A 23643-nucleotide genomic window follows, 5' to 3' on the forward strand; every position below is an offset into this window, starting at 1 on the left:
TTCCCATCAGCTAAAAATGTATCGTGTCAGCAATCAACTCAAAGATAGCAAAATTATTTAATTACAAGAATTAGTGCTGAAATCTGTACATTCTGTATGTCGAAGGGGACATTAGAAATTGAACATTCTTTACCTTGTTAAATCAATAATACCTATGAAAGATTTTCCAGTTAAAACCAGGGATATAAAGAGGCTTACAAAGAATGCTACACTTGGAAGAAAACTAAGCCTTCCCTATGCATTCTTGCTTATGTTCACTGCAACAACAGATTACATCCATACAGTAGTACAATACTTTGAAAGCTTTAGCCCTATCTAGTAGCAAGCTAATTTCTAATATAGGTACATACTCACATACACACAAATATATTTGTGCATACCTTGTAAGTGTTTAGGCTCCACTTTCTCACCAACTCCAATTTCTCCATTGCTGGATTCTTTACTTCATCTGCTAACACAACAGGTCCACTCTTCTGCTGAGCTCTGCCCCCTATGTGAGACACAAAGCAAATCTTCAAGGCCTTGTTTTTTTTTTTTTTAAGGGATTAATAGCACGTATGGAAAATTTGTGCAACTGCACATGCAAAAGCAGAGCAAGGTGACAGCATGAGCTTAAGACAAATATGCAGATTTTCAAAATCAATTCCAGAAAGAAAGAAAGCACTATTTAAAAACTGATATAATGCATGTACATATCTCAGAATTTCATGTAGTAAGAGGCAGAATAAAGCTTACTTGATGCATGGAGTTTTACAAACCAACCTTAAAATAGCTTTTGAGGCATATTTATTACTTAATCTACATTTTAAAATTCCAACAGTTGAACACCCTCTTGGATTTAGCCAATCTAAAAGTCTGTTTGCAACCTGTAGACCATTAAATACAAATTATTTGCATATAAAAACTGTTGTCACAGAGTACAACTAATAAAAAAACCCTGTTTTGAAATTTAATCTTTTCCAATGAACATCATCTTTTCTAGAAGACATGTTCAGCCAATATCTAACTTATTTATTTCAGCTTTATTAACTCATTGTATTAGGAATAATTAATTCCACATACCACCAGTATAAAAACAGCAACAAAGAAAAGATTTAACGCAACAAATCAAAATATCTAGGGCCAATCACCACACATTAACTGCCAATACTTGGCATTTTCAAGCTAGCTTGGGATATCACGTGGATTCTAAGTTTTAACTTTGCAAAAATATTTTGTAGTGTCCTAAATAGTAAGAATGGCAAAGCAGTACCACTTTTTAAGCAATGCTTTTATTTATTTATGTACAATTTTGACTACTCCTGTCTCTAATTCCTACTGCTACTCACAGTCACCTTAGCCTTGACAGGTTACTTATGTAAATAAGAGTTTGGAAAAAAGTCTATACAGATGCCTCAAGATACTCCTTTAGCATCAGGCTCTACTATGTTTTTTATGTCTTCAAAATGCTGTGCAAACATTAAGTAATTAATCCTCTCAACACCCTTATGAGGTAACTGAATAGGTTTTCTCCTTTTATACAGGAGGAAACAGACAAAGATGTTAAGTAACTTGCCCACGGGCACAAAATGAGTCAAGTGGCAAAACCTAGTCTGGGTGTTGGGAATTCCTAATGGCCACCTCATACTCTATTCTACTGGAATACGTGATCATTTTGGCAAAGAAACGTCAGAAGTTTCAGCTTTAACCTAAATAAAATATTTTGGTTACTCCCATTTTAGCTACTGTTCGTTATTATTAACATTTGGTAAATATTTTTTAAGAACTTATAGAGCAAAAAGCAGCATACAGAAAGGAAAGCAGAGGTTACTTTGTGAGCTGTTAAAAGCCAGAAATGAGAGCCACCAAAAAAACCCGGAAGTTATATTTCCAACTAACAGTAAATCAAATTATTATAGATATGGAGGAGTTAGTACAGTGTCAGCAGAGACACGGGCGTTATCCATTCAGTGCTATGATACCTGTGGGAATAATTAAATCACAACCTTGTCCAGCCAGTCTGCTAGCTGCTGCAGTGCTAGGAGATATAACAGATGATTTGGGTGATGCTGAGGAACCTGGAAAGGGGACATATTTATAACCATGAAAATCCATCATCTTCCCTTAGAAGGCAATGTGCGCTTTTACACAGATAGGTTTGTTTTTTTCAAAACAAAGAAACATTTGCTTCGGCAACACACTAAATAGAAGCAGTCATAGAAAAGTTGCTGGAATTTCTGATGGAAATAGTTTTTAAGAGGTACAGCTGTTCATGTGAACTATTCCAAGTTTTCACGATTTAATCTTTTTCTCTAGGTCATGATGCCAAATTTGTTTTGTTTTGAGTTTTTTTTGTAAGAGTAATCAAAATACAACTGACAGCTTTATCAGTAAAGTATATACCATCAACAGAAAATTTCACGAAAGATTGTTAATACAGAGCTTTCACAGCAGAAACCTCCTTTTTCAGGTCTAGGTAGACTTCACTCTGCACTATCACCGAATGGTACTCGCAGCATTAAAGGGTGAAGTAAGCTCTGAAATCTGTGCCAATTTCAGACATATTTGATTAACATCTGCTCCTAAGTCTGTGTAAACATGCAGCAATAAGCTATCCTGAAGATCATACAAGACATTAGCTGTTAAGGTGTGTAACCTCCTTCCCAAAAGAAAGATTTTACAGCACTTGTTTGTTCTCTTAAAAAAAAAAACAAAACAAAAAAAACAAGCCCAACTTTAAATGACCTTCACCATGTGTGTTCTCTAAGCTGTTTTAGGATTATGCTTTTCAGAGCTCTGCAACTCTTTCATATCACATAAATGTGAAGTGGCATTCTTACAAAATTTTCAGGGTTTAAAAACAAATAAAATAGCTTTTTCTCTGTAATGATGAGTAATCATCATATCGCGGGGAGGTTTTATTGCTTTTGCTGAGAAATTCTGACATACTTCAGGGCTAACTGTGCTGGAGGAAAAGAAAAATCAAACCTAAACTTTAGCAGTTTCAACAAAATTTAGTTACCAGTAACACCAGAAGTATCACTCAAAGTAACTGAATCAAGAATCAGCTTTTACCTTTTAAACATACTATAGAGCACTACTAACATGGAGTACAATTAATCCAATGATTTGGACCCAACTGCACAGAAACGATGAAATTGAAAACCAGCTCACTTGCTGTGTCCTTCCGTAGTGATACATTGCGTAAGAGCTGCAACTGGATTCATCCAGGCATAAGAGTTTGACTGCAAGATCCTGAATCACTCCAGCAAGCGAGCTAAGACAAGCAGTTTAAAAAATTCTTATCATTTGACAGAGTATTAACGCAGCCTTATGCATGCTTCATCATTCAACATTCCCCAAATCCTAAAAGCTCTTCCCCTTCGGTATTGTCTACTCTGAGTGTCCTCATTGAGACTCCATTTCTGAATGCAAACAGAAAACAGAATGATTGCCCTGTTTCTGAAAATTCTACTTCTGTCCATAGTTGCATGAGAAGCCTTAGTTTCTACCACTGCTCACTCTCTCTGATTTGGTTAGAGCATTAGGGAAAATCAGAAGAAAATATTCTTGGAGGAAAACGGTGATATCTAAAGTGTCAAAAATTACATGTCCAAAGCTCGTCATTTGTGTACGTAACTTCCTTCACAACATTTGGATTTCAAACATACCAGTGTAGCTTGAAACACATCTTGGACACTTTTTCCCTTACAGGCTAATGCACTTAACAGCTGCAACAGTTATTCTGCTAATAGAATACCAAAAGGCAAGAATGGTGAGCAGTTTGCCATCTGCCCAGTTTTCAACTAGATATTTTGCTGATTTCAAAGACTTAAAGAAACCACAGCATTCACTTTGTAATATATGTAAAGTACAGCATGCAAATCACTGTTTTCACAAGCACAGCACTTTACCAAACAGGAAATAAAGCAAAATGTAAATTCAGTCTATGACTACAAAGAGACTTATTTTCACAGCTGCTCATTTGAGATCATTTCAAACCTTTCAAATTCAGAAATTGTCAAAGCTACATAATTCATTAAAATGTCACTTTCGCATACTATATCATGGCACTCTAGTTAGATGGGAAACACTGACATTACCGGCTTGTTTATCACTTCGTATTTCTCACTGTTTAATACTAGCTTAGATTCTCTAAAATGTACATTAATACTTGAATATTGAACTAAATATTAATTAACTAAAATCCTTCTGCTATAAACAACCTCAACTCTGTGCTGAGAAAATATGAGGACACTTTTCATGAGGTGGTACCTGGAAAATGAGACCCAAAGCATTATCACTGCTAAAAACAATACACTAAAATAATATATGCACTATAACAAAAAAAAAAAAAGAGAGACAAGTCTCAGGGGCAACAAAGAAGAATTCCACTCATTAATCTGCTCCAGGTAAGTGAACTGTGTATCAAGAAATAACTAACTCTCCAGTTACGTTTCAAATCAGAACAACACCTGCAACGTTTAAAGAAAATTTCAATGCAAGGTATTAGTAAAATTCTTCAGTCTGACACTGTTTCAAGGTGCTCAAGGACTTCCCTTCCTGTAAATGCAGACCAATTCAACACTAAGTAGTTTCCACTAGTCCCTTGACGGATACTACAAGTGTAGCACATATTCTCTATTTTAACAATGCAGCTACCAGAGAAGATAAACAGGTTGTCACTAATGCACAACTCAACGTGTACATTTACACCAAAATGCTCAAAGCAGCTACAGAACATTGTACTCCTGACCATATGAAAATATGCCTAAAGTTTTTAAATTGAGAAATAAAGACAAAAAAAAAAGTAGTTACCTTTACCTGGAAATGGTCCTGCCTCAACGACTCCCTCTTTGGTGCTGTCAAAGCCATGAGATGTTATTTTGGTTTCAGAAAGTCCAAGTCCGACTGGTAACGAACGTTTCAAGTCCTTGAAAATATTTGAATAAAAGTGGAAAGTTAACATTTAAAAAATATAAAAGCCACTCAGTAGTATTAAAATGCAATTTCAGCAGCTCTTGTGCAATTCTGCCTTTAGCCTGGAATGTCTTCGCTGGTGTCACAGCATTCTATTGCGATACACAAATAAAACATGAACGAATGAGAAACACTGTGACATATAGCCTGTGTATTTATTCTAGATTTTTTTTTTTATATTGATGAACAACTAGAATGCCATCTCTTAGAGCCACAGCTACTGAAAATGCAGCCTGCAACTTCATGTTATGTGGTTTGAAGCTGGTCCAAACAACTATGTCAGTTAAAAACTGGCAGGGTACAGAATGATCTAAGACTAAGAGCAGATGACATCCTACAAACCAAAAATGTGGAAGGAACTATGAAAATGTCAAAGACTTAAAAAAAAATACATTCTAAGCAAGAAATAGCTCTAAAAATTACAGCATCCTTAATTTCTACAAATAGCACATGAAATCTCTTTAGTATTTGGCATGGGAGAAACCTCCAGAAAGGCATCACTTCAACAGCTTCCTTCTGAGTACCTGCTCTACATCGCAAGTGCTCAGAGCACAAAGCTGCCATTTACTTCTCTCTGCTTTTGAAACACATTGATTTAAAATTGCCTGAGATCACCTTGTTTAACTCTTGAGAGCTAGATAAACTACTACAACCAACTTTCAGGCAACTGAAGTCTTCACAGAAACCCAGTGCAGGCCTACTACTGAACTATGAATTCACACACCATAATTCACATACCATCCTACTGCCCATTTTTGCTATCTTTACCCACTGCTACAAATAGCTCCCAAAGGTTTCCCAGACTTTATTTCCAGACACACGACTGATGTTTAAGCCTCTGGTGTTATGGAATGTACTTAATGCTTTAAGAAAAGATGAGTGAAAAGCTACTCTGGAAGTGAAAGTAAAAAAGGTAAAATACACTTACAAAAAAATAAACACCACAAAATTGGAAAACTGGCAGTTTCTGGAGTCAGGTACTCTTTTGCATCCCCTCTGCTTCCATACAGAGGCAAAAAAAGATTAAACAGCGTAGAGGAATAATAGTGAAATTCGCAGAGGAAAACTATACATAGCTTTAAGATGTCAGTGCCTGGACATGTACAGTAACTATTTATGAGACATGCAATGCTTCATTACAAAGAAAACACAACCTTTAAAATCCAATCGACGTTTGACATAGAACCGTAGTCACTCGATCCACCGACCAGAAGCTAGCTAGTGCATAAGAATGATACTGCCTAGAGGCTGACTGTCAAGAAGTGGCCTTGGATCATGTCCCCACAGATTTAGTTAGCTGTCTTTAGTAAAGACAAGGTCCTGAGAGGAGGGACAAAGGAAGAGCTACAAACATGAATCCCAGCAGAACAGAAACTTTGTTGACATCGAAAACCCAGGATGTTATTGCAATCGGAGTAACCAATTCCTACAGCCATACTTTCACTCACATGAACTGGCTATTTAATAATAGATTATGCTGTATTTGTGTATCTGTGTATCTGAAGCATTATATGAAAAAAACAGGAAAAACAAACAGCATGAACAACAAATAGTAGTCACATGCAGACCTGATCGCGCAAATTAAGCGTATCACACCATTGGATACATACTGCTTTCAGTCTTCACAACTGACCTAACACCGGTGCTGCCATTTAGGTACTCACAGTTGGTGGTAGGCTGGAAAGCCTTTGTTTCAACTCACTTTAGCTAATAGACAAGAGTCCATTTAGCTCAAAATGTAGCAAGTCACTAGGAGCTGAAAAAGCAGAGAGATTTGAAAAAGGATAACCAGACTGCAGAGGAGACGCTGCACTGATTTAACAAAAAAAGACATGGCATCAATTTTTTTTTTTCCTGAAGGCACCTTGGCACGTTGTATAGTTTTCAGAAATATCTAAAGCTGTAGCCAAAGAAATATAGAGAGGTAACCTGCTTAAGCATGTTTGCCATAGGAGTCTACGCAATCATCTGTATTTAAGGTTAAAATGCAGAACATCTGCTTTGTAAAAACAAAAGTTCAGATATGAACTTAAGCAACTGTACTACTTCAGCACATTCAAGTTAATTCTAATTTGAAGCTAAACAAAGGCTGAACAAACTGCGGAGTTAAATAAATCAGAATGTTACAACACATCCTTCTCCTAAATAAAAACCTGATATTTGGATCATATTAAGATCTACAATTGTGTATATATACACATCAGGGTTTTTTACATAAATATATATACACATATGTAAGTATACATACACAAACATTTGCTCAAAGAGAGCTATACTTTTTTCCACTGGGAAAAAGGCGAAGTTCAGTGTAAAGTACTGCATTCAAACATGGTTTTAAACACCTATATTAATGAGTTGAAATATACTCTGCTGAAGAAAGATATGCTTGCATATGAATTTAAAAGAAAAATCTACCATTTGTTGATTCATTCACGGCCAGAATTGTCATAAAATAATAAATCTGTCACCTCAATACACTATCTTTTTGTTGTTTATAAAGACCCAAGTAACTGTTCAGTGGAGACATGCTTCTGCATGTAAACTTTGATTTTTAACCTATCGTTCTTGCAACTGATTGTACTTGCCTTTTTTTTCCCCCATTACTATAGATAAACAAAAAAGCTACCCAAAAATCTGTAATCATTCTGGCAAAGCAATTTACCCTTTGAATAACTTACAAAGAGGGATAATTTAGAAACAGCCTTAGAGTAAGAGAAGATGTACACAAAACTTCACATTTAAGAGAAGGTATCACAGTACTTAGGGATATTTCAGAGTGGTAGGAGGGCAACGTAAATAGCTTTCTTTTTTGTTCCCATCAAACATAGGTTTGCTGTTACAACACGGGAAGTGAGGACAGCTTCCCCTACTACAATAAGGTGATCATATTTTGACTACATATCACTCTTCTAACTAAGAGGAAGGCTTTGATGATCAGAAGATCTGGTTTCAAACTCATAAGTGATTTTCCCCTTTCTTCATAAAAGGGAAAGTCTTGAATTCATCAAAATTTGTTGATACATTTCAAAACCACAAATCTATTAAAGGATCAGCATCACAAAGAAAAAAAAAAGATGCTTCATTTATAATTTTCAATTGTATGAGGCTGAAAACCATTGCTGTTTATGCAATTACCATCTAGCAGAAGTATTTTAATATTGTAACTTCACTGAGACTAAAGGTATAAAAAAACCCTACAACTCAGAAGATTCCCAAGAAGTGAAAAGGCTGGATTACCTATCAAACTCTCAGACATTTAGCATGCTAAAGGCTCAAAGAAGCAAAAGCATGAAATACAGGTACACAGAACAGCTGCACTAGCTTCATTTGGTCTAGTGAAGACAGTACATGCCAATATTGTATAGAGCATTTAAACCACTTTAAGCCTATGTTGAAATCCCGTTTTAACTAGTTCAAATCACCAAGTTAAACTGAACATATTTTAGTAAGGTTAGCATTTTTTACACAACCCTAACAGGGATAGTCATCACTTTATTACACAGATGATCCAGATGAACCAGTATGAATTTTTGACATATCAATTCTGTCAAGACAGTAGACACAGCAAAGAAGTCGCTCAGAATGCATGTTCATGGCTCAGTAACAAGACTATTTCCAAAAAGATACTTCCCATCCATGCTTACCATAATAATCTAAAACAAAGAGGGGAAAGATAATCAGAAATGTATTGTTTCTCCACCAGCAGAAACTAGCTCATAAGAAAACAGCTTAGCAGAAACTTAGTAGAAACTTGCTTACTAGAAGCTTAGTGGAAACTAACTTATCAGAAAATACCTTGACAGAAATTTAGTAGAAGCTAGCTTAGTAGAAGCTTAGCAGAAACCAGCTTACTAGAAACTTCCTTATTAGAAACAGTAGAAACTTGCTTGGTAGAAACTAATTTTGTAGAAGTTTAGTAGACGCTAGCTTAGTAGACACAAGCCTAGTAGAAACCAGCTTAGGAGAAGCTTGCTTAGCAGAAGCTAGCTTAGAAGCTAAACTAATAGCTTAGTAAAAGTTAACTTAATAGAAATGTCCTTAGTAGAAGCTAACTTACTTAGTAGAAAGTTAGTAGAAACTTAGCAGAAACTGCCTTAGCAGGAGCTTAGTAGAAACTAGCTTAGCAGAAGCTTTGAAGAAGCATGCATAGCAGAAGCATGCATGGCAGAAACTTAGTAAAAGACAGCTTAGCAGCAGTGTGCTTAGCAGTAACTACCTCAGCAGATAGAAGTGGAGAAGCTTAGTGGAAGCCCACTTAGGGGAAGCATAGAAGCTTAGCAGATGCATGCTTAACAGAAATTTGCTTAGTAGAAATTTTACAGAAACTCTCAGTAGAAGCACAGAAGCTTAGTAGAAGCTAGCTTAGCAGAAGCTTAGTAGATGCATACTTAGTAGAAACTAGCTCATAGAAACTTAGTAAAAGCTCGCTTGATAGAAGTGCAGAAGCTTAGTAGAAGCTAACTCAGCAGAAGCTTAGTAGATGTGTGCTTAGTAGAAACTTAGCAGAAACCACCTCAGTAAAAACTTAGTAAAAGGTCACTTAGTAGAAGTGTAAAAGCTTAGTAGACGCATGCTCTGTAGGAACGTGCTCAGTAGAAACTCACTCAGTAAAAGTTTAGTGGAAGCTCAGTTGGTAAAAGCTTGCTTACTAGAAACGTAGAACCTTAGTAGACGCTCCCTTAGCAGAACCTCCTTTAGAAGAACCTAGCTTAGCAGAAGCTTAGTAGAAACTAGCTTAGAAGAAACTACCTCAGTGGAAGCTTCTTAGAAGCTCCCTCTGTAGAAGCCAGCCTAACAGAACCTCAGTAGACGCTACCTCAGCAGACAGTTGGTGGAAACGTAGAAGCTTAGTACTGTCATGCTTAGCAGACGCCTAGAAGGCACATAGAAACTACCTCAGCAGAAGCACAGAAGTCCCCCCTGTAGAAGCCCCCTGAGAGGCTCGCTTAGCAGAAGCCCTCCCACGTAGAAGGGCCCCTCCCAGAAGCTTAGTAGATGCAGGCTAGGTAGGTGCTCCGAAGCTGGGTCAAAGCTCAGAAGCTCAGTAGATACATAGACGCTTAGCAGATGCTTGCTTGGCAGACACTTAGCAGAGCCTAGCAGAAAGTGCAGATGCTTAGACAAAGCCAGCTTGCTTAGTCGAAACTTAGTTGAAACAAAGAAGCAAGTACGCAAACAACATTGTACTAATTTCTTCGTTAGGTCAGTCCATTACTGATGCATGACTAAGCGTTATCTTTTGCTTAGTACCAACGGTAAGTTTAAGAGATATGGTTTTACTTGCCTTTACTACCTTGAATAAAGGTATTTTAAAAACCCCACGGCACCAGTTGGTTCAAGGAGTCCATTAAAAGTGGAGCAACCAAACTGGGAACAATCATATGCTCGTTTATTTTTCAATGATGGATGACATTTTATGTAAAACTACTCCAGTTACCCTTAGGAAAAAATTGCAACACATCTTACTGTAAAGTTCACAGTTTAAAAAGTTTTAAAGATCAAAAGTCCCACGAAACAAAATGTTATATAGATCGACATAACATCTATCCAGTAAGGTAACTGACTCTGAACTTTGACTTCTTACCCTAATTTGTGTTCAAGTGGAGCTCCTCGTACGTATTCAGCATTTTCTTCTTCTCTTTGCCCTTTTCTATCACTCAGCTCCTCTCTTCCATTAATTAAGCCACTAGATCCTCACATCACTATAACTTCAAGCATAAAAATGAGAGGAGAGCTGAAGCCTTAAATCTATGCTGAATCGGCAAACATGGACTGACACATTTCTTCTATTCTCCAATACATTGTTCTTCACTCGGAAGACGCTTTCTTCTACTACATCCCTTTTGACTTTTAAATTGTTTTCCCTTCTACTCTCATCATTAACATTCACATTTTTGGTTTTTAAGACTGTATGAAGCACACCACTTGGAAACAAAAAGAAAGACTGGTCTTTTTTGTTTCATCTCCTAAAACCAGTTTTCTAGAACTGACACGCAGAAATATATTTTAAATCAGTCTACATTAAAATATAATTGCCCAGAGTAAAATCTAACTATGTCAGTCAATAAAGCAAATTCTAAGAGATGAACTCAGATGTTTCAGGTACAATGTGAGTGATAAGGCTGACGCTTTTTCAGAAGACAGAAAAGAGTATACCTTATCTATTTGTGCAGTCTGGCAATAAAATTACAGAACAAGATACTGAACACATGCACTCAGATTCATCAGATCCCAGAGCTTATTTTGTAATTCTAATAAGGTAAATTCAAGACTCATAACAAAGTTAATTTGTCTTTTGCAGCCTAAAGTTTATTAGTGGTATTATATATATGCTTAATAACATGTTTGTTATTATTTTTATTATTATATTGTTATTATTTTGTTATAAGAGTACAAAAAGAGCCAGGAGAAGACAGCCTATAATGAAAATGAAAGGAAACAATTGGTACAACAATTCCAAAGACTAAGACTGATAAGAACTTCATAAAGATTTTGTACAATAATTAAATTTGACAAATAGCTTAGAGCTGCCTGAATATCTTTAGAGGCAGACCAAACAGTTTTTTTGATTAATTTAATTTATTCCTGTGTAGCTTTCACACTATTTGGCATGTTATATACTTCCTCACTCCCTCCCACAGTCCTCAGCTCCTGATCCCCTCAGTGACATTAAAACACCACTATTCTAAACACATAATTATAATAGCATGGGAGGAAAACTGTGTTCTACAAGTCAGGGATAAGTGAAATAAAACAGTGAAGAATATAAACCAGCAAGACTTTTTTGTTGAGTTTTCTTGTACAAAGTAGTAAGAAAAACATGTTTGATTATGAAATGCTGAAGTCCTCTGCTATTAAGACAGACAAACATCCAAACTTGGCAAGTGGTTCTATACACCAAGTTTTTAAAGTTTAAGTGAGTTCCAACAGGCTTGGAGAACTGAAAAACACTGGGTCAAGCTTTTTCATAATGAAAGGACATTAGACATTTCACCCAATGACAACTGAAGCTACAGGCTTTTTTTAGTTAAAAAAAGTTTCCATCCATCATACAGGCAGGACAAAACTTGCCAGAAGTCCACAGGCATCTCTCATTATTACAAACAAGACAGAATTGGAATGTAGCAGCATATTTCTGAATCAGACTTTACAGTGAGGCAAACACTTCTTTAATTTACCTTATAAATATGCTTTTGATTCTTTTTTTGAAACATAAGAAACCAAGGAGATACATCAAGTAGTGCTGTATCACATTCCCACAAGACTGGAAATAGTATGCTTCCTTCTGAAATGACATGACGGCAAACTGTGCTGTCTGATGTTCTGCACAACTAGTGGAATTTTTCTTCAAAGAAGGAGCAACCCTACTTGCCATTTCCAGGTAAGTACACTTGCACTGCATTGCCTTGCAAAATGAAATACTTCTCATGCTTGAGTGCGTACAAATAACTGCATTTGGTGAAAAATAAACATGCATTTTCACGCCTGAGCAGCTTATGGATGAGGTCTGATGGAAGTGCTAAACAGAACGCAAGTCTAGAGGAAAGTTTAGTTTTGTAAAGAACCCTGAAGAAAAGGATGTACAACTACCTCTTTACTCAGTCCATCAAAACCATACTATTAAAGCTGCTCAAGTGTTTGTTGCAAAACAGCTGTATGAGAACAAATAAAAAAATAAAGGATAAATTATGTTTTATTGTTTAAATCTCAGTTGTACAATACCTAGATGAATGGCTCCCTGATCAGAACAATGAGAAAACAAGAAACTAAAATAACCTTGATCCCCAGCTTCCCAAGGAGGTACAATTGAAATCAGTATATTGGAGTTGGAGTGCTCTGAACTCTGCTGTGGTCACATTTACTGAGCACTGTGGTAATAGTACACCTTAAAGTGGTAGTGGTTTCTTGCCCCTTTCTTAAGCAACCTCCCAAAAATGAGTACTCAGCCTGTCATTTCCATAAGTTGATAGGAAAAAAGACCCCTGAAAACTTGGCACAGAAATTTTGTGGCAAAATGCACATTGCTTTAGGTTAAAACAAAAAATTACCTGGCAAGGAAAAAAAGAGAAAGCGTAGCGTTAAGAATTAGAAACAACAAACACAAAGCAAGATGAATGGAAGCTAAATATTAGAATTTGAGACTAACAGATTAGTAAACACACCTAGATGTTAATTCCAAGAAGTTTGTTTTCTTTGTTTTGTTTATAAGAAGCCCCGATTATCACATATTCTGAGTTTAGGTCCCACATGCAGGTGTTAACTTGCACAAGACAGTTCAAAAAAATATTTGAAGTGCACTTCATCTTCATTGATCTCAGAATAAGCACTGTGAAAATAATTACAGCAGCAAATGCAACTATGCTTGCATAGTATAAATTTTCTGCAACTCAACCAGACATTTGACCCACTTTCATGGAAGTGGAAGTTTCAAAATATAGTTAACTCCAAGCCAGCAAAATAACACACAAGCCAGCAAAAACCTACTTCAACTTTTATATGTGGCCATATACAAAAACTACCTTAACATTTCAACTTTCTGTAGAAAACGGTAATTATATTTTGACTGAACAAGGTCTCTGACCCAGTCTACAGGAATGCAAGTTCCATTTACTATAACTAATAAATAAGTATTGGATGCACTACACTGAAGAAGCAATTATTAAGAAGATAACTTAGCAGTCAAGTCACAGCAGCATCAAGACCATCAGGCTTAAAAACAGTAAATCTGTTTCTCTACTTCCTGTTGAACCCAAATTCATTAACACTTTAAGGTGGATTTTTGTTGCTCCCCCACAAACACTGGTACATCTTTATCAAAATTTATCTTTATTTCATTAAACATTGTCCTAATTTTACTGGTAGATCTGAGTTGAGTGACAAATCTTAGGAAACGTAAGCCTTCCCTCATTGCAGTGCTATTTGTAAAAAAAAAAAAAAAAATTCAGCAGAAAAAATCCCCAGTAATAAGTTCGGTATTTCTGAATAAGAGCTATAACATGGATGCATTTCCATCTCTTGAAGTTTTATACTTTTTTTTTTTTACAGCCATGCTCACTATACAGCTACCCTGCAATCATAGTCAAATGGTCTCAGATACTGTTTTCAGGATGTATTTTTTAAACACATATTTTTACATATTTAAATAACATTTATTTATAATGATAACTTAAAAGACATGTTTAAAACTATAATTTTAATATATATTTAAATGCTTGTTTTCCTGTTTTATGAATAAAACTGCTGGCAATTAAAAATCAGTATCCTCAAGGCTTAGAGTCAATCACACTTCACTGTGCATTACAGAGCACCCAATACGTTACACTATTTAACATCCAGAAAAAAATTGCCACTACTAACACACCTTTCATACAAAAAAAAGTTATTGCAATGTGCAGTATCTGTTTCAGTTTTTTAGTCAACTTTACCAATAATTTATCAGCTTTGAAGTAGATCTTCCATTAAAACTAAAACCAGAAGACAAAATTACACAGATGCTTATTTTACCAATATTCAGGATGTATATGTAATTTTTTTAAAATTTATTAAGATTCCCCTCCTCTAATCAGCATTTTAGTAGGACAGAATAAAACATTGAAGTGCTGCTCACTATTTCTTTTTATAAAAAGATCCTGCACTGCAAGTCAGCAAGGGACTGTTAAAGCTTAGAGATTTCCTTAAAATCTAAGTCTCAACAGATATCAAATAAATGGGGATAATTAATTAGTCTTCATTTTCCAACTGAAAAGCAAAATAAGAATAATACCAAGGCCAAATTCCATAAACTATACCATAGCACCCTCTGCTGGACACCCAAACACAAGAAGAACTGATAGTAAAATATGCGAAGGTTAAGGGAAAGAATTTAAAATTGCATACAGATGATCATGGAAGCAAAACTTTTTTCCAACATACAACAAACAAGATGGATTCTGATGTATCTCATCTATATAGCATACAGCAATGCAGTAGTAACTTTTCAGTTTCAACACAAGAAAAGTTACTTCTCTCCCATTTACAACTTCAGATCTGAACGTGACTATCTTTAACTTTTAGGCATGTTGCGTCCAAACTTAATACCCCTTTGAAGCAGCTTGCTTCTAACAATTTGATACTTCTTCATAAAAAATTTAGGATTTGGTAACCTGAATTCACAGGACCTGTTAAGTCTCATATTTTAAAAATGCTTGCTGTCCTGTTTTATGAATAAAATTGTTGAATTAAAAATCAGTATCCTCAATGATCAGAGACAAGGATGTAGAAGTATATACACTTGATTGTGCATTACAGAGCATCCAAGTCTTTACACTATTTCACATTCAGAAAGATTTGCCACTACTAACATGCCTTTTATGCAGATAAGCTTATTGCAATGTGCAATCACATTGTTATTTCAACTTTAACAATAACTTATGAGCTTCAACAGAGTTTTTCCATTAAAGCTCTAGAAAACTATGTCAAGTGAAGTCTGCTATGTGTTGCTTTGTAACTTTAGCATTTTTGATAATGGTACCTTGTTAGACAGCAAAGAAAATTCTTACCCTGTTAAAGCTGTGCTCATGAGAATCTTCCAGCTGGCCATTGCTAGTCACAGGAATTTCTGCAGCTGAATTTTTGGGAGACTCCTGAGCCATTGCACCTTTCTGTAGTATAAGAAGAAACAGGTTAGCATTTGTCTTGGATTTCCAATGAGTGATCTATTTGAAATATTTGATGTATATGAGATATGTGGGGTCAGACAAATATCTTCTATGTACACTTGAACCTTAGAGTAGTTTATGTATCTCAAACCATAAAAAAGATGAGCTTGGCTATAAAAACTCTGCACTAGCTAATGATAAGCAAGAAATATTAGAAGTGCAATAAGTTTAACCATGTGTTACAGAAAGAAAATTATTCCTAACTTTAAAATAGTTGAACTTGGTTCTATTATATCATAATATAGTGCCACCTTCTGACTAAACTGTTGTTACACAACTCTCATTCAGTCATCAGCAGTAAATCTAAAGTGAAATGCAGGAACAAGAACTTAAAAGCACCAATGCAATTCAAGAATCAAAGTTAGTTTCAAAATGCAGCTGCGTTATGAACAGTAGCAGCAGCTGTGAAACCACTGCTTTCAACAATGACCTGAGGTATAACCTAGAAGAGACATTCCCAGAAGAAACGCACACAAGGACCTGAAGAGGGAATGGTACCCTAACACTCTCCAAGACTAAGAAACTGAAAATCTCAGCCCTTTCAAAAAGCTGCCCCTACCTCTCCAAGACAGCTTCATTAGTCAACTAATGTGTAAACAGTAGAAAAAAAATCAACACACAACCAAAGCAGTGTTTGTTCAGTTACTTACACAAAAGTCATTTGAAGTCTCCAAACCAGCCCGTGCAAGACTGGCAAGACAGGGTACACCATCAATGTGTACTTGACAATAGGTGCTTTCTTCCCTTAGATCTCCTAAATCGTCCAACTGAACCAGCTCTTTTCAGCCAAAGGGTCAGGAAGAGACCTGGTCTGAGACTGGGCTGAAGCACCAGCAGCTTCTCCAACCACGCAGGAAGCTTCTACAGGATACCCATATAACACAAAGATTTTACTGATACTTACTCAGCACCACCTACACCATTCCTAATTGGCAGCATCTTCTGTCATACCCCATTGCTAATATTTCCACCACTTTCACCTATCACCACTTCATTTACATTAGTAAGCTGCATTTCCTTAGTAAGCTGAGGCCGCCAAATCTTTTTTCCTAACTAGTCACTGTCCAAGCTATGTTACTGTAACTTCTTCCAAAGACTGTAAATTACTGAGACTTCACCTCTGTTGGTCTTTTGAAGCAGAGCTCGCTACTCAAACTTTGTTATCTAGAAAATTTGATTCACATTTCTGAAAGCGTAATAAGCTTTTTCAATTAGCAGCACAAAACACTACCATCACCAAAAAAAAAAAAAAAAAAAAGCAAGGAGACTGAAGCCCACGAGTTCTGAGTAAATGCTGCCTTTTACCCATACAGAGAAGAGAAAGAGAAAGGCCAAAGACAAGCCACTCAAAGAACCATACATACGAACTACAATCTGTGGATGCACACCCACAAAGTACCATCTGAGGTGATACACTTTCCCCTTTTGAGGATCAACACTTTCTTTACAACTAACTTGGCGAAACTGAATTGAAAGCTACTCTTTCAAAAACAGTGCTTTATGAAACGCTGCCCTAAAATGAGAAGCCAAACATCTAGGCACAGCTTTTGAAAAAATTCTAAATATACAGAGAACAGACTTCAAATTATATAAGAAAAAGAAAAGAAAGACAGAAATCCAAGAAAAAGTGACTTCATAACACACTAATTTACCCCATCAGTCCCTCCCATTTAGGATCCAGCAAGTGCCTTCTTTCAGCACAGTGAAGGAATAGCTCACATGCAACACCATTAGATCACATGTTCTAGTTACCTGTCATTTAGGAAATCTGTCCCATAGCTCAAGCTTCTTAAGCTTGCTCTAAATCTCATGTCTGCTCAAGCTCCAGGACTGCTAGGAACTATACTTCTACTTGACATGGTAAAGCAAGGTATTTTTCAAAACGCTTGGCCTGTCACAGCCACCTGACCAATACTGAAACACTAACCCAGGCTAACATAGCTACTTTTGTTCTTCCTTCTGCAAATTGTCAGAAAACACAGGGTCAAGGGGAAGTCCTGTACCATCAGGGGATACACTTCATTTGGCAGGGATCACAAACAAAACTGCATCTCCAGATTCAATTGAAGGCAAAACAAATACTTGGCTTGGATGCCTTTCATCAAAAATCTCAAGTCATTCTGCTAATACTGTATGTTGATGTATGTTTACGCATTTATTCACAGATACACATGCTCACACACATGCATGTCTAATAAATAAGTATACATTAGAAAACAAAAATTCATCAGCTTCTCTGGACAACTTATGAAATCTAAAAAGGCCTAGAAGCAATTCACAGGTTGTTTATTTTAGGTGTTTCTACTTGAGGCAAACACAGAATCACAGAATGTTAGAGATTGGAAGGGACCTCGAAAGATCATCTAGTCCAATACCCCCACCGGAGCAGGAACACCGATGTATCAACATCAGAGACAGCAAAAATTACTTGCTAACTTTAGCTTCATGTTATGTCTGAACTGAAACACCATCTGCCATTGGTGAAAGGAGGACCTTTCACTACTCCCCTCTTCCTACGGTGAGTCACACACATGCCTGCGGCTCACCTGACTGCACAGCACACAGACCCAACTCACTGGCCTGACAATAGACCTTTTCACTGGGTTAATTTTCTGCAGTTTCAGTGAGTTGAATCAGTTTGCAACGAGGTCAGACAAGCACCAAAGGCATGAAGTGAGCAGCTGAAAAAGGGAAGTGGGATGAACTGCTAATTTGGCTCAGCCATAAGAAGAAATCACCACCTGCATTTTAGTCAGAAGTCTAAGCTAGCACTGCTGCCAAGAACAGCAAGTCCTTGCCTCCCCCCTCCCTTTTTTTTTTTTGCCCTTTACCCCTAGCTCTACCCCTGTCAGCTTCCCCTATTCCCCCACCTCTTCACCAGGCCAGAACAATGTATTTGTACAGCAAACGAGACTACAGAAACACCACAGGTTAAAAGAAGGTGACCTATGTCCAGAAAGGGGATGGGTAATTTTTCCACTCAAATAGGTTCTCCAAAACAGCTCATCACACAGCTCGGACACTTGTACCTACAAAACGGAGGGGGTAACAATGCAATAAACACTGCTCCAAATAAATGAAGGACTGCTCTCAGCCACAGCATCAGCTCACTTCAGCAGTGCAGCATCTCAAGACACTTTAACTGTAGACTATCATCAAAACCAGTGGACATTGCTCTTTACCTCTGGATGCATGTTCCTGCCACCTCACACAGTGTTGGTCAGCTTACTGATCTGAGAGAACACTGAACCACCAAATCACAACAGTATTTCTGTTAAAACAGTGAGTGTGACTGCTGAATGAAACCTCCCTTTGGTACACACAGACCTCGCCTGATTTAAACTAAGTATAAAAGAAACTGCATTCTTGGCAAAAAAAACCAAACATATGTAGGAAGAGTCTAAAGTAAATATAAAGCAGTTTCTAAATCTGCACTGATGTATTAGGCATGCATGAAATAAGCACTATGGAAAAATCATTAAGTTTGAGCTGGATATTTTATTTAGAAAATTATGTTAATCCTTTAGCAACTTTTTTTCTTAGCACATCTCTGTTTGCAAATATCAGATCTGGAGATATATTAAATATCTATGGAATTACTATTCTGTTTTTATGAAAAGTTTACAAACAATTTACTGGTACTGAAACTCTAATAGTGGTAAAATCAACATAATCTTTTTCAGTCTCACTCTGGAGCAGCCAGGGAAATATTTACTCTTTACCTTTCTGAAACAGCCTCCCAAACACATCTGATTGGCCAAATATTATCGAGAACCTTAGGAATTTGTTCATTAATTTTAAAAAGTCAGACTTCTCCACAATGAAGATGCAAGCTGTATCTGCTCCCAAGAAAGAAGATTCCCCACTCCAGCAGCAGATAGAATGCCTTGTTATAGTGAGGTTACACAAAGACTGCTGCCTTTTAAGAACCAAACCCTTTCTTCCTGCAGCACCTACACATTTCAGACTTTACCCCACCTAAATCTATTCAGCTTACAAAACAAATACCGCAGCACTGCAAAAGACTACTGGTTGAAGCAATTCTTTGTTGTGAATCAATTGGATTACTCTTAATAGTGTCTCAAAACCAAACCCACCCATTCAAGATAATGTGCATGAGCTCACGTCCCCACGCTAACTTCACTGTGCTACATATATCAGGATTTTTGGCAGTCTGAAACTGTTGCTGGGATTGGTTGATTTTACACTAATAAAACTATCACCCAATCACCTCAGAGTCAGACTGGACCTCTTCTGCAGCTGGGTGAGATTCATCAAGTGTTGTGGATTCACTGCTGTGTTCTGACATACCTGAAAACAAAATAGGTTTGGCATGCATTAATTGATGTGAAAGGAGCTGGACGTTGCACCTTACAGAAACCAAAGCAGGCTTTCAGAAAACATTTATTTACAAGTTCTGCTAAAGCAAAGAGGAACCTCCCTCTTTTGATGATGACTGGGTCTTTAGCTCCCCATAATCTAACCAAGACTAGCAATATAGTCTAGCATAAACTCCCACTGCCAAAGTAAACCTCCCTGCACAGATGGCTAAACTTGCAACATAAAACCCCGAAAGTCAAACAAGACTCTTCATCCGGTATTTACTGTCACCTGCAACAATACACTGACTGTATCCTACCACTACAAAGATCATAATTTTGTTAAGACATGAGATTTATCCAAATGTTGCAAGCTTATATTGATGCTAAGCCACTGGAATCTGGTAAACTGTTCACTGTTAGCCTAACCAGAAACAGAATCCCTTTCATTTCATTCTAAAAAAAACCTCACTTACAGAGGCAAAGGAAGTTCATAACCCACGTGCAAGAAATCGGCTTTGTGAGGAGAATGATCATGAAAGGTAAGTTATGTACCTCATACAGCTTAAATAAGAAAAGTATCCAAATTTGATTTCAAATAGCTGGTAACTACAGCTGACACTGCAACTCACTCAGCTGTTTGAGGGGAGGAGACAGCCAATCGTTAAAAATTAAACCAAGTCTGTCAGTATTGAGTATAATCACACATGACTTCATTAAGTCTTGCACCATTTTATACATGTTCAGCCACATACCCGATTAAGAAAAATTATGCAGAGATCACTATTTATTTTGCATTTCAATTTCCCAAGCTATAAAACATCTTAATTACAGCAAATAATTAATAAGGTAAACAGCTCACATGACAAGGGAAGTAAAATAAGGACACAGAGGCAGAGAAACTGAACCATCTAGATTATATTACACTGGATAACCTATTACTTTATCTTATTTTACATGTTTGGTTTTCCAAAGTATTTTCTCCAGAAAAGCAATTCATTCAGGGCTATCACTGAATGAAGCTGGATTTTTCTGCAGCCAACAAAAAATTGCTTTCAAAGTAATTAAGTATAACTTCTTTATTTATCTAACTTAATTTCCTGTAATTCTTTTGAATGTGAAAGACTGTACAGCAGAGAAGCTGCTTTCCCACACAGTCCTGTCCAAACTCTGCTTGTGGTTGAAAACAACCCTCATGCTTAACAGCTTATTTCCGAGTAGATAAAAAATGTCCATTATGGACTAGAAGAGTAAGTACAATTTCTTCGCTCTGCTGGTTAAACTAGAAGGTAAATTCATCTTGTCTGGGTTAAGACAATCTCTACCTCAGTTTTACACATTAGTGATCCTGGAGTTATGTTTGTCCCTTACATACAAACTTATACCATGGTGATGCTGTTGAAAACTATTAAATGCTGTAAGCAGCAAAAATATTTTCTTGATAGCCTTAAGAACTCTTAAAAACCTAATCTAGAGGCACGAACCATCTCACAAACTCTTGTAGAAGACCCTGAGTAAAGACAAATAATTAATGTTTTAAAATCCAAATTAATTCAGCATTTGTGCTACAACCTCCCCCCCACTCCCCAATTTTTTGCATAGTATTCTTTTCCTGCAAGCAGTATCAACACTTTCAACAGAGCTCTGCAGGATCACACTGACCAACTTTCAAACGTGAGAAGGGGAAAACTAGATCAAAGGTGGCTTTTGTAAAAAGTTTAACTCTACCTTCTAGTTTAGCTACAGAATTCCCTGATGACTGCTTCTACAGCAAAAAACACAGACGTAAACATCAAATGCTGGATGTAAGGATGAAAACCTTCTACATATTTATAAAGATTCATAAGTTAAGACATTCATGTGAAATTGTGGCAAACATGGCATCTACATACATATAATACTTATATTTAAGGTTCCATTACGGCAATGCACTAGACTTTGGTACCTCAGTAGTTCCTGACTTTCTCTTGGAGGTGTCAGAGAAAGGGCTGTTCTTTTAAAGAGCTTGCTAATCTTCAGCACAGTATGAATTCTGTTATCAATTATTTTTTCACTAAAGCAGCCACAACTTCAGAACATGCTAGGTGCCTGTTCAGTGGACCAGGACATTCGTTACCATCAGCTGCAATTAGAACGCTTGGACAAACAATGCCTGATCCACATTCTGACATGAATTTAAGCCCCAAACCCTGACGTCATCACTCCTGCCCCTCTGGATTTTAATTTAAACAACGTATTAAGCTCCCTCTAGGATTAAGACTTTAGAGACATTTAACCAATTATAATTAGTGGTTATAAGAGCACACCTATGGACTTTCATAAAAAAGGCAAATTCATATTTGCTTATTCATGCAAATATGAATTAAACGTCATCAACAATAAATTCATTTTGATAAGTGGTTTATTCTTAGCATAGCTACATTGCTTATGTAAATGACCTATGGTCTCAGAAACGAGAACCATGGGATTCTCAACAATTACATCTGCAATAGAAGTTTTTGTAACACTGCAGAAAATGCAAATGCTGGTGGAAAATGACTTACTGCATATTTTCTTCATTTCAATTTCTAACTAAGAACACTATCACTAATTCTTGTCAAGATCAAGATAAACTGCTTTTAAAAAAGAATTTAAAGAACTGTATTAAACACTTTCTGCTGCAATCACACCATAGTTTCCTCTTTACGCTCCTGAATTTCCTGGCAGCTCCGCTTGCAAGATCTGATTACACTTGAGAGTTACAAGACATGATGGAGATAAGGACTGGAGAACAGGGCTGCCACTAACTTCCACACTCCCTACTCTAGGTCAGCCTGCCCCTAAGCACTTTAACGCTCTGCTCATCTCCAGATTAGCTAAGGCATGGGCTCCCATTATGGTTTCTACTTCTGACAAAACCAAAAGAAGCAGCTGACCAAGATATTTCCTCAGCTTCCAATTTAACATTCTTCTGTATTACTTATTCCTCACATTTTAACTTTGTGTGTGTACATACATATATACATAAACATTTACATGATTCAGACAGCCGCTTGGTTTTGGAGTTGCACTGATCAAATGACATCCTTCTCCAGCCCTGCAAGAGCCCTTCTGTTATCTTTTCTAGAGAACTAACACTTCTATCACAAAGGCACTTACTGCAAGTGTTACCAGCTCCTCCAAGCATAAAAAGCACATGTTAGACACGGAAACTACATTTGATTCAGGGGATGCAAGATGGAAGGCTCTGAGGGGGTTTCAGTTAAAAAGGACAGATTAGAAACGCACTATAAGCAACACCAGAATTATTACTGATAGTTTGTAAGCAATAACAGATGCAACACCTGCTCCTCACCTAACACCACAGTGTCTCCATGTTTTCAAAACAGTAAGCCAGATGCAAAAAACCAAATTGGAACACTTAGAACAATAATTGCCAGGGTGTAGAATAAGTCCCAGGGGCATGAAATTCACGCAGTATCTAGTTTTCTTCCTCCACCACCAAGCAAGCTCCCTTTCTGTCTCATGAAACCCATCTTCCACCACGCTCAGGCTCTGCCCGCCCCCTCCAGGTGCCCCCAGCCCCAGGAGCGGGGACCCCGCCGGGAACCCCGCAGGCAGGTGAGTAAACAGGCAGACTCCCGGCCCCTACGGCACGGACACCCACCCACCAGCACCGGGGGGGCGGG

General features: G+C 37.1%; 1 protein-coding gene across 1 annotated transcript; it reads right to left on the minus strand.

Moving 5' to 3' along the window:
• Nucleotides 1-380: 380 nt before the first annotated feature.
• Nucleotides 381-19965, minus strand: LOC104464992 (arfaptin-1-like; the record flags this gene model as incomplete). The annotated part of the gene is made up of 5 exons (XM_010077880.1): nucleotides 19888-19965; nucleotides 15498-15599; nucleotides 4798-4912; nucleotides 1962-2057; nucleotides 381-490 (listed from the first exon to the last, which is right to left on the minus strand). Coding segments are annotated over exons 1-5 (501 nt in total), but the record flags the coding sequence as incomplete, so codon positions are not given.
• Between the last annotated feature and the right edge of the window lie 3678 nt (nucleotides 19966-23643).

The sequence above is a fragment of the Pterocles gutturalis genome, unplaced genomic scaffold (genome assembly GCF_000699245.1).
Source record: "Pterocles gutturalis isolate BGI_N339 unplaced genomic scaffold, ASM69924v1 scaffold16483, whole genome shotgun sequence".
Classification (NCBI taxonomy): domain Eukaryota; kingdom Metazoa; phylum Chordata; class Aves; order Pterocliformes; family Pteroclidae; genus Pterocles; species Pterocles gutturalis.